Consider the following 12,209-nt stretch of genomic DNA (forward strand, 5'->3'; position numbering starts at 1 on the left):
AAAGTCAAATAAAGTGATGTCTTCTACACGTTATTTATTAACTCAGATGACAACGAAAAATTAAAGGGCTGAGATTTAGATATGTTTGATGTTCCCTGCTTTAACCAATCAAATACAAGAACTTTTTGTGACTGTGCCATATGGCCCGGTGGTCAAATCGTGCACCTCATGTTCATAGAGGGCAGCCCAGGATTGTGGCACTTTATGCATGTCATTCCTCACTCTCTATACCCATTACCTGCTCTATCCACTGTCCTATCCTCTCTCAATAAAAGGCATAAAAGGTCAAAAATTAACTTTCAAAAACTTAAAAAAAAAACTGTAATGCCTTGCTTTTCTCTGAAACAACATCAGTCATCATTACAGCTATGTTTTATGTTTGCACTCACCAATCTAGGAGGGAGATACATCTCTGTTTTATCCCTAAAATCCCAAAGTGGAAAGGTTTCTTCCTGGAAAACTAAATCCTGTGATGTATTCCATTGAGAGACTTCTTGCAGCTGCACACCTGTAAGCTCCTTATCGTGTTTGTCTGTTGTGGTCATCGAGATCTGTCCGTGTGAGTGACTGAGCCCAACTTTTAAATCATCAATGACAGACATCCACTCCCACCAAAATTATTCAAACAGTATTCGAACATGAAAAACACAAACATGTCCTCAGAAATATCACGAGACAAACTACTGATTCACCACGGCTGTGGAGCAGAACCAGCACTCAATCAGAGTTGTATTGTTGTTTTTTATTAATCCTGTTTTTCAGTTTAATGTGAAAACTTTATGTGCTTCATGCGCTTTTTCTAAATAACATTTCACATTTGTACACGCCTGTTAAATAGATCTGTCTCCCTCTCTGATGCTTCTTTGACATGTTTGTCATCATGTTTGATTCAGTTACAGGGAGGCTTTTAGTGAACAACATAAGGGTAATGAGATGGCTGGATAGTCTTATTACCTAAAGTAATAAAAAAATAGAGAACACAACTCCTTTAAAGGTCAGACAATCATCTCGGCGGGTTGTTATACTTAAAGGAAATGTTTTTAACTTGAAATACTGATACCAATTGATTTCTCAAAGTGATCTACTTCATTAGATTACTATTATCTTGTTATACCCATCCTCATTAAAATACTTTCTTACATCTAAACGTTTGAGCAGTTACTTCCTCACAAACCCCGTGCCACTTAACAAACATGGCCCAATCTGGCTGTTGTGTTGGCCCAATGGCATGTCACATTAATCAGTGAATGCTGCCTGTGATTGGTTGGAGAAAAACATCAGCAAATCTGATTTCTTGATTTGAGTACCATGGGAAAAAATACTGGTATTGTTCACATTCAAATGAAATAAAAATTGATCATGTTTGTGAATGCAGCACCAAAATATTTATATTTAAACAAGATAATGATTGTAGTATCCATGACTTCATCCATCTGTTTCTGAAGCCCTGTTTTGAACCAGATGTTTGAAGGGTGCCATATTAGAAATATTGGAACTCAACCTAACGTCTGTTGAGCGAGTGTGAGGTAAAGAGGCGGGCCTTTAGCCTTTTCGTTAACAGCTACAGGCTGTCAATCAAGTCAGCCATGCCCTTATTTAGGCAAGATAAAAAAAACTTGAAAGCTTAATGTCTTTAAAATAACTAGTTATATAAAATTTCACCCCCTGTACAGCATGTACCGATGGAGGTATTTGTTATTAAGCACTAAATTGTCTTTTGAACCAGGTTGTAAACATGTTAATCTTTGCTGTGAAGATCGTCTTTTTTGAATGGGTGTGTATGTGGTTTCTGGTGTTTCTGCAGCCAGCCTCAAGTGGACGCTTGAAAAACTGCAGTTTTTAACATTTTCGCATAGACTTCATATTTTAAGACCGGAGGTTTCCCCTGCAACATCCTCATACACACATTTTAAGAAGGTCTTTATGCTCTCGTCATACTCCGTGGCACTCTATTTCTTGGCTGTTTGACGTCTCTGCTGCGTTGTTCCTCTCTTAATAAAGGCATCATAACCCTGCCTCAGTTGTTGGTGAACTCATCCTACTTCTGTGCTACTTTGCTCTAGGACCAATGTCTCTTCATCTTTCATCTTCCTGAAACGGTAGCAGTGAGGGGCACCTGGCCTCAGTTGTGAGAGGTACACTTGCTTTACAGATAAATGGCACCATCCACAGTCTTAGCATTTTATTACTGAACCCTGAATATAAGACAATCAAATCTTTTTCAGATGTATTTCAAAGGAAATATCCATCTTATATTTTGGTGAATGTTGTAACTAGGACTGGGCGATAATTCAATAATGATAATTATCGTGATATAATTTTTCTCAATTTAAATATAACAAATGTTTGACAAAATTCGATATAGATAAACCTGTAATTACAACCCCCAACCACTGGAAAGGGAGGCGCTAATGAGCCTTGAACACATTAGACAGAAGAAGAAGACTGCATTGAACAGTCAATCATGTTGCAGGGTGAGAGGTAGGCGGGGCTTAAAGACCTTTGGAGCGGAATGTATATTCAGCTGAAACAGACCAAAGATTTGCCTTCAAATTTAATGCAATAATGATTTGATATTAATGGTGATAAGTATCGATATCGACTGATATGAAATATTTTATCGTGATAAAATCCTTTGCAATATCGCCCAGCTCTAACTGTAACATTTAATAGGTTATTTTGGTCTATTCATGAAAAGGTATTGGCTACAGGAGCACCAATGTAGCTCAGTTAGTAGAGCATGTGCCCCATGTAAAGAGGCTAAATGTCCGAGCCACAGCTGCACCAGGTTTGATTCCAGCCCTTCATCACAACATCACTATAGCTCATATAAATCTAACGCTGCATCAACAATGAAGGCAAAAAAGTCCAGATACAATCACAGGGTTTGTGTCCACCTACAGCTTTTTTTTGTGTTGGCAGCGCCCACAACCTCAATTTCAGAGCACCTCTCAGCAGCATTTACTGTTGCTAGGATATGACAGTTGTCCCACAGCACTTCTCTCAGCAGTGATCGTTAAAATTCTCCTTTACTCAATGGAATTTTACAAAGAAAGAGAGAGAGAGACAACTGATAGAAATTGTGACGTAGCATTAGCAGCAGCTCTAGTCCTGGATTTTACACTTTAAATTAGGAGTGTGGATAGTTTATCCTCCTTACTGACCTGACAACAGAATAACAATAAAAGAGATGCGGCAGTATTTTAAATAAATCAATGACAACATACATTAAATCTCTCCGATGGCCAGGTAGACGAAGCTTTTCCTGCACCGTAAGATGTTTAATCAAAGGAAGAAACTGGACTTGAAGGACCATTCCCCCCTGATCCAGAAGACTCCTTTAGTTCACAAGCTAAGTCTCCAGTATAACCATGACTACTTCAAAAAGCCCCAACTCTGGATTCTTTTCAATCACGTCTTAAAACTCATTTTTGCTCCTTGGTTTTTTAATAAAGCATGAGAGTTTGTGTTGATCTCTGTTTGTCTATTTACTGTATTTTAAATGTTACTATTATTTATTTCTACTGTTTGTATTTGTTGTGCAGCATTTTGGTAACCTTGTTGTTTTTAAAATGTGCTATATAAATAAAATGGATTGGATTGGATTGAAAAAAATAAATCCTCCACCTCATTCCAAGAGGCACACTGACTCTTTTGCTGTTTACTTTGCTCAAACGACTTCACTGTGAATCCTGTTTCAAAGAGAAACTGCTCTGAGCAGAAACCTAAATTAACCACCTTGATGGATCTGTTTACATTTACACATGATCACAAAAATATTAAATCATTAGGAGGAATATGGAAAATCTTCTCTCCAGCCTCATGTCTTCATTAGCAGAAGTGCTTGTTAATGAATGCAAGTAGAAAGAGCAGTGTGCTGGTGGCTGTGCGCAATCAAAGCTGAGGGTTGAGGAAATACATTAACTGCTTTACATTTAAAATGCTCCCTGGGGCAGCTTCAGAGGCAGGTCTCATTTGTGGGGAGTGCTAATGGTAAAACCAACAGCTGCTAATGAGATTGAGCCCTTTGAAGCATCTTAGAGAGAGAGAGAGCAACAAAAAGAGCTGAGAAGAGACAACAAAGAGGGAGAGACAAGTTCTTCTCCTCTCTGCTGTCTCATTTATTCCTCACCGTTCCATCTTCCAGTATGAGCTGCAGGGAGGCGTCGCCATTTTTGTAGTCCTTGCTCAGCTCAGCGGACTTCCACACCTCCTCTGTGTCTGGGATCCACACCCGAGCACGCTGAGAGAAAGGGGACAAAAAAGGAGAGGGGAAGAGTTAGAGAAAGACGTCACACATAACAGCACTTACAGAATTATGTAGCGGGCACGTGCTACCCACATTTTACATTACAGCTCAAAACCAGGACTTTAAAGATAATATCAAACTGCTTCTTTATGACTGTAGCTTTCATATTGTTGTTGTGTATTCTCAGAGTAAAACAGGACAAAAAAGGCAGGGCATTGGGAGAATTTTAATTCTAAAGGTAAAAGTGGGCACGTCAAAACAAACACTGAGAATTTCAGAGTTGGCAACGGGATGAGATGATGCCGATGGTATAGTAGTATCTGCTCAGGAGGAGTTAAAGACGTTATCAAGGGTCTGAACAGTGACAGGAAACAAAGACTGATGCAGCCAGATGATACTCCAGGGTAGGGCTGGGTGATAATTTGATAATGATAATTATCGTGATATTATTTTTCTCAATATAAATATAACAAATTTCGATATAATTTGATATAAATAAACCAGTAATATATCCCCCAAAAAATGGAAAGGGAGGTGCTAATGAGCCTTAAACACTAGTTGACACCCAACATTAGACAGAAGAAGAAGACGGCCAATCATGTCGCAGGGTGAGAGGTAGGCAGGGCTTAAAGACCTTTGGAGCAGAATGTAAACACAGCTGTAAAGGCGTGTTTCGACCGCAGGAACTTTACCCTGGAACTAGGGACTTTACCCCTGAACTACGTGCGTTTCGACCGAAGGAACCAGGGTCTAAATTCAGTTCAGGGGTAGATAATCTTCCCCCTAAAAAGCCCCTGCTAGGGGGGTAGTACTTTTCAAAAAGCCCCACAGCTTTTGGGGGACAGGGCCTGCAATGCTGAACGTGTCTGATTGGTAGATTAACCACAGTGTTTTTACCAGTCGTCCACAATAACATCACACACATCTGTGATTCACTGGATTTGTCTTTCTTTACTTTGTTCTATATTTATTGTATGTGTGTGTACTTTTCAAAAGAAGAAGACGCTGTGATTCACTTGATTTAGCAGCTTGTAACAGTAGTCTTCTATCAGCCCACCACAAATGTGTCTCTCCCAGTGTTATGGTTTTAAAAGTGACCCTGTAAACTGGAGACCTTCAGCTGAATGTAACAGTGTTTGTGGAGTTTACACAGCTGTTGAAACACAGAGGGATTTTTAAGGATTTCAAAGCCGTGTTGAAACGTCTTTGCTACTCGAGCTTATCTCCTCTCACGTGTTGATTTAGTGAATCTATCTGTGATGAAATATAGCACCATCTAAAACAGTGCGAGCTGAGTCTCTTCCATGCTAACAGGCTAACTGTTGTGATACCTGCCATCTTCTTCTTTGGTGTCATCTGTGATGAATAGCATTCGTCTTTTACTTACTGCCCTCTACTGGTCTGGTGGCATAGTGCATTTATTTATTATTTCCTCCATACGTCACTGGCCTGATTTGCACAATCTACCCAGGGCTTTGGCCCCGCAGTTGAAATGCAAACAGCAATGGGGGGCACAGAACCTTTTAGTTCAGGGTAAAGTAGTTCTGGGGGCTGAAGATCCCGGAACTCTTGGTCGAAATACACCTTAACAGACCAAAAAAATTATTTTAAATTCAAATGAAATAATGATTTGATATTTATTGTGATAATTATCGATAGACTGATATTAAATATTTGATTGTGATAAAATAATTTTCCAGATCGCCCAGCTCTTCTCAAGGGTACTTTGTAGCTGAAAGTCTGCTTACTAATAACTCTTAGCTCTGCTCTGCCAAAAGAAGGGTAAGTACTGATGGATGGATGTAATGATATTAATGGACGACATTGGTTAGTTCAAGCTTGTGTAAGCACACATTTGGTGTTACAGAAAGAGCACACGATTTTCAAACAAAAGCACAGACATTTGATTTTTGTTTTTCATTTAATCTTGATTGCAAAACCATCTAAAAGTTTACGTGCCAGATGATCAAAATGAAAACCTCATGTTTCAAAAACGCTGAGTTACAAAACCTATTAAGTAAACTCTGACACAACATACCATTTGATCTGATATCTTACGTAGGCCTGACGTAATATTACTATTTGGATGTAATACATTTGGACACAATGACTAAAGTCTAGCTCAACTCAGTTCAACTGAAAATCTTTTTAAAGGACGGATGACAGGAAGGTTTTTTCTTTTTTTGTAAAACCATATGACCTCAAAGAACACACTGGCCTCTATGTATTTAAACGCCCGTAGCTCGTAACGGGAACACTCTGCTGAACAAATAGACGCTCATAATGACTGAGGAATGTAGTTCTGGGCATTGCATGGTCATAACTTAAAATTCACACACACACAGACATCAGCACACACACACACTGTCTCAGGCCTTTCAGACTTGTGACTGCAGGCGATCAGCTGATTACAGACATGTGGGAAAACAGTGATGAACACTAGCAGTCACATGGCTGAGGAATCCGGCTCACAAATGTACACATGCACACTCAGAACCCTGACTTCAGATTGTGCAGCGGTTTGCCAGACGACTGTGCAGTGATTGGAGAATTGGGTGAACCCCAGTTTGACCTTAGAACAGTGGCAGATGAGGCCTACACTGTGCGTGTGTGTGTGTGTGTGCACTGAATCGTTTTTCTTACAGTAGATTTAACATTACATAAGGGAGAAGATGAGAGCAAATAAAGTTAAGAGGTTTGAAGATTCAACAGAACAGACTCTCCTGGGGTTTGTAATGCAGTGTTTATCCACTTCACGGTACTTTAAGTGTTATTTGTGTGCTTTGATCCATGGCCCGGGAGTGAATTAAGCAATATCTCACAGAGTGCTGTTGTACCAAATATCAGCACAGCAGTGATTCTGTCAAAGATAGATGACAGAAGACAATCACGGCATGGTTGATTTTCAGTATAACAGCATAACCTTAATTAATTAATCAACACCCGGCTTTCTAAATGATCACCCAGCAGTGTTGAATACTTGATTCTGATTGGTCAAATCCCCTCAACAAGGGTTATTAATTCTGGATAGGAAGAGCCACAACAGGGAGAACCAGATCACACGGGTCATATTAAATAAATCCACGTAAAGGAGCGCAGGACATTTATAAAGTTTAGGAATGGTTCAGAAGATATTAAGATTATGAGTTTTTGCCCAAATAAGGACATGACTGACTTGACTCCTGGATGGGAACACACAGCTGTTGGCTAGGAGGCTCAAACTCCGCCTCTTTACGTCACACTCTGCCTAGTTGAGTTCCGCATTTCCAATATGGCTGCCGCCAACGATTGGCTTCAAAACAGCGCTCAGGAACAGATAGGTGACGTCACGGATACTACGTCCATTTTATACTGTCTATGATAAAAACACACAAGGAGCTGCAGAGTGAAAGAGACGTCTACCAAATTGAAAAAAAAACATGGTAACATGGTTTGGGCTTTGACAGTATTTTGGGACTGTATGAGTGAGAAGAAAATACCATGGAGTAACAGGGAAGAGGACCTTATACAAGACCTGTTGTTATTTTCTGCATCTGTTAAAAATGCCAACAGAAAAGAGAAGATCAGGAATCAGGAAGTTCTATGTTTAATAACAGCAAAGCAGGCTAATGTTAAGACTTTGACGCTGAATGAAAGTGTTTAATTTAACATTAACCGGACCCGCAAGCAGGCTCATAAGAACACCTGTGCCAACTGTCGAATCTTAGTGTTAACTTATTTTTATGTTAAGTAGGTAGCCGGTTAATAAGCGGGATAATTTATTGTGAGCAGGTCCTTATGCATCCAAAACTTAAGGGTGAACAAGTGAGCAGGGGGCTCACTATACTTTATCCATTACACAACAGATTGTTGTCGTCCTTGTTTTAGGTGGTTTCTTGTATCATTCTTTTTGCGCCACCAACAAACGTGACTTGAACTTTGATTTCCTCTACTTTTGCCTCTTCATTGTATCGTGTACATTAATCTGTATGTTTCCATTTAGCATGCAGCCAGTGAAAACCAGTCTGCTTACAGTTCCTTCGGTGCGCTGTGAGATTTCCAGGCACCAGCTCACTCAGTCTAAATGAAATCTGTTTACGGTTATAATGAATTAAAAGGTTTTCAAAACAATAAGGCCGGCTGAAACATGAAGTTAAAAGACCCAGTGTCATTATTCTCCATTTCAGCACTCGTGGAAAGTCTCTTATACAATTACTTTGTTGGAACTAACTAACATAAAACAAACAACCGATAATAAAACTGGAGCAGACGTGTTCTGTCTTTGTTGGGTATTATTTATGATATGCTGAGGCCAGTGTTAACACACATAAACGCACACGCACACACAAATCTCTGCTCCACATCATGACTGGATTTAGAAACTAAAACCCTAATAAGTTGCAATCTCATTACAGATGAGGATTTAAACTTTGCTGAGCCTCATTTATTTCTAACACTGAACACAAACAGTGAACTGCCGCTCACACAGCCAGCATCTTGATGAGGACACAGGCAACAGAAGCACATGACGATGAGACACTTTCTGGAAGTCGGATATCGATTTCACGGCTTTATTATATAAACTGTTTCTGACAATTTTATAGGACAGGGAGAAAAAGAGCTTATTGTAGACAGCAAAACGGAGGAGAAACCGCTTAATTCAGCCTGCTGCTTCACCACCGATCATCTGAATCATGATGTCATGGTCACACACCAGCACCCTCCCTCTCTCTCTGTCTCTCTCTCTTCCTGTTTAGAGAACTATGTGGTGTGTAAAGGTAAAGCCGGTGAGAGGAAGACAGAGAGCAAACAGCAAAATTAATCAGAACGTATTGAAACTGAGAGCCATTTACGAGATATGTGAATGAAGAGCTTTACTTGATGTGTTTAAAAGTTTACTTTCTCTTCAAAATGGTAGAACCATCATTTCGATGGGGAGAGTGGAAATTTGAAGTGTGTGTAATGCTGATAGTGTGTGACTGTGCACTGCAGACCAACCAATAACAGGTTTATGAGACCAATAAGGACGTTGAAAGTTAAATAAAATATCCATCCATCCATTATCTTTACCGCTTTTTCCCTGATGGGGTGGCACAGGGGCTTATTTATTTGATTTTTATTTAGTATTTAAAAGGACCATGCATATTAATTAACACGTCTGTAAATATGCCAGAATTAGCCAAAAGGCTAATTTAAATCCATAGTCCCTTGCCAGATGTTAAAAAGTCTCCCTAAAAAGATCAAGATTAAACATAGATAAAATATTGTGAAAAAGATCAAAATAAGAAGGCAGAGGAGAAACCAAGACACAAACAAGAGCTGGAGCCTATCCCAGCCTTCACTGGGCGCCCTGGACAGGTCGCCAGCCAATCACAGGACAAACACATAGAGACAAACAACCAATCACATTCACCGGCTGCAATTTAGATTGGTCAATCAACCTGGTGATCCTAATTTTGGACTGTGGGAGGAAGCCGGAGCACCCAGAGGGAACCCAGACATGCACAGAGAGAACATGCAAACTTAACACAGAAAGGCACCTGCCTGACCGGGGATTCAAACCAGGAACCTTCTTGCAACTGCACTAACCACTGCGCCACCGTGCATGATCCGTTTAATTTAAAATATGTGTGGGAACTTGTGTGTTCACTTCTGTACCTGTGCATTTAAAACTGCATTGATTCTTAATACCTTTACATTGTACATTAAATACTCAGATCTCAGTGTCTCAGACAGTCCTTTGCTCAGTGCTCACTGCTAATGTTGATGTTTATATTAAAAAAAGACAAAATGTGCTAGCAGCCATCACAGTATGCACTGATATCGTAAGGTTATCATGTTATTAGTGCTTTAAGCTGAATTCAAGTCCGCACTAAACTGCTTGAAGAAGACACTGTGTCAAAATTACTATGATCACGTCTTTGGCATCCTGCAGTGTGGTTTAATTATCACCTGCCTCGTGTGTTGATGTGACTATATCTGTGTTAACTTCAGATAACACCAGCTGACAAATCTGCTGTTTCTGTAGAGACAGAGGGGACCTGGAGTCTGATTTTTTTATACATGTGTTGGGTTTCAGATCAAATAGCTGCTGAAAGGAGGAAAAGCACAAACCACAGCAGAAACCATCGCATCTACATAATCCCTTGTAACTAACACATCTCTGATTGTAATTACTATATTTATCTAATTAGACATACTTTTTTTTCATTCAACTAAAAAACTTAATGATTATTTTAATTGAATGAAATATATGCTATAAATGTAAATGCATAACTCATCACCATTTTTTGGTAACAGCAGACATATGAATACATTTTATTACCTTCTTTCTTATCACTATACACACAGCTGTTTTAAATACTTGATTCTGATTGGTCAAAACTCCATAACAACGATGATTAACTCTGAATAGCAACAGCAACAATGGAGACAACTAGATCACCCACACCATATCAAATCATCCACGGAAAGGAGTCCAGCGTATGTATTAAGGTCTTGATTTCGCCTCTTCCTGTTGACAATGTGGCAAACCTTAATTTCCGTTAGCATCAGTAAACTGGAGAACTAAACTTTATATTGGTGGGTAATGGCTGACCAGTAATCACCAGAGAAAAGAAGACAAGAGGAGGAAGAGGAGGGATGTATACAAACAAGAAGCAGGGTGAAAGAGACGTCGACCAAATTGAAGAAAGCAGACAAAACAATCACAAACAGCAACATGGTGGGGTCTTTGGCAATACTTCGGCGTCTTGTCTCACAATGCCAGGATTCTATTTCATGTTAATGACCTGCTCACTATGCATTATCCCTTATATACAACTTCAAATACAATGTCCAAAATTTTATTGGTACAATATATACGAAAACTGACTGATTTATAAAGCTGCTGCTGCCTTAAGGAGCAAGTTAGAGTGCACCAAATGGTGCACCATATAGATGTTATCCTATATCCACCTTTATCGTTTCACAACAAGTACGAGAGTATGAATCCGTATAAAATGTAATGGCAGTAAAAATAAAAAAATATATTTAATTACAATGTTGAAGTTGAACCGTTTTATTTTTATTTTCTTATGACTGTAAAAAAAGTAATGGGTGTTCAGTCAAGACAAACTTTAGCTGTGAAGTCAAACATCGTGCAAGCCAGCAGATATGTATCTCAATATGTAATGAAACCTCAATAATGTCTAAAAATGTTAAATTTGTAAGGCTAAATTTGAATGTTTTCATCAGACAGAAGGACTCTCACATTATGCACACATTATTAGCTTAGTACAGATTCAATGAAAAGCTGTAAAAACAGATGATGAAAAATAGAGAAACGATTTTAACATCTGAAAAGCCTCTCGATGGGAAAGTAATGAGCCAGTGTGGCTTTACAATTACAGGCAGCATTAAATCTGTGTCCGCTTCTCTCTCTGTCACTCTTTCTCTTTTACAATTTTGTTCATCATTTCACCTTTTTGGTCCCTACAGGACACAGTCCCAGCAGACAGCCTCCTAGCAACAGAGAGAGAGGGAGAGAGGGAGAGAGAGAGAGAGAGAGAGAGAGAGAGAGAGAGAGAGAGAGAGAGAGAGAGAGAGAGAGAGAGAGAGAGAGAGAGAGAGAGAGAGAGAAGGGCAGATAGAGGGGGAGGAAGAGAGGGAAAGAGACAGAGAGGGAAGAGAAGGAGGAACAGGAGGAGGGGAGAATGGAGGCTAAAAATAGCCACAGCAAGTTTTGAGCAGCATCACACCTCACAGACATCACTGCGCTACTGAGCATCCCTCCTAACCACACACACACACACACACACACACACACACACACACACACACACACACACACACACACACACACACACACACACACACACACACACACACACACACACACACACACACACACACACACACACACACACACACACACAGGGTGTCAGGCATGATTATTTTGAATTAGTTATCACTGAAATATGCTGCTAGTCTGCACATTCCT

The 12,209-nt window shown here is 39.6% G+C and overlaps 1 protein-coding gene across 5 annotated transcripts in view; it reads right to left on the reverse strand.

Annotated features, from left to right (window-relative positions):
• myo5aa (myosin VAa) overlaps positions 1-12,209 on the reverse strand; it is a 70,399-nt gene that overhangs the window by 42,940 nt on the left and 15,250 nt on the right. For all 5 annotated transcript variants that reach the window (XM_034680172.1, XM_034680170.1, XM_034680171.1 and 2 more), the window contains exon 2: positions 4,133-4,243. In XM_034680172.1, coding sequence (XP_034536063.1) covers positions 4,133-4,243 — 111 coding nt within the window. The remainder of the gene's footprint in view (positions 1-4,132; positions 4,244-12,209) is intronic.

This window comes from Notolabrus celidotus, chromosome 3 (assembly GCF_009762535.1).
Source record: "Notolabrus celidotus isolate fNotCel1 chromosome 3, fNotCel1.pri, whole genome shotgun sequence".
Classification (NCBI taxonomy): domain Eukaryota; kingdom Metazoa; phylum Chordata; class Actinopteri; order Labriformes; family Labridae; genus Notolabrus; species Notolabrus celidotus.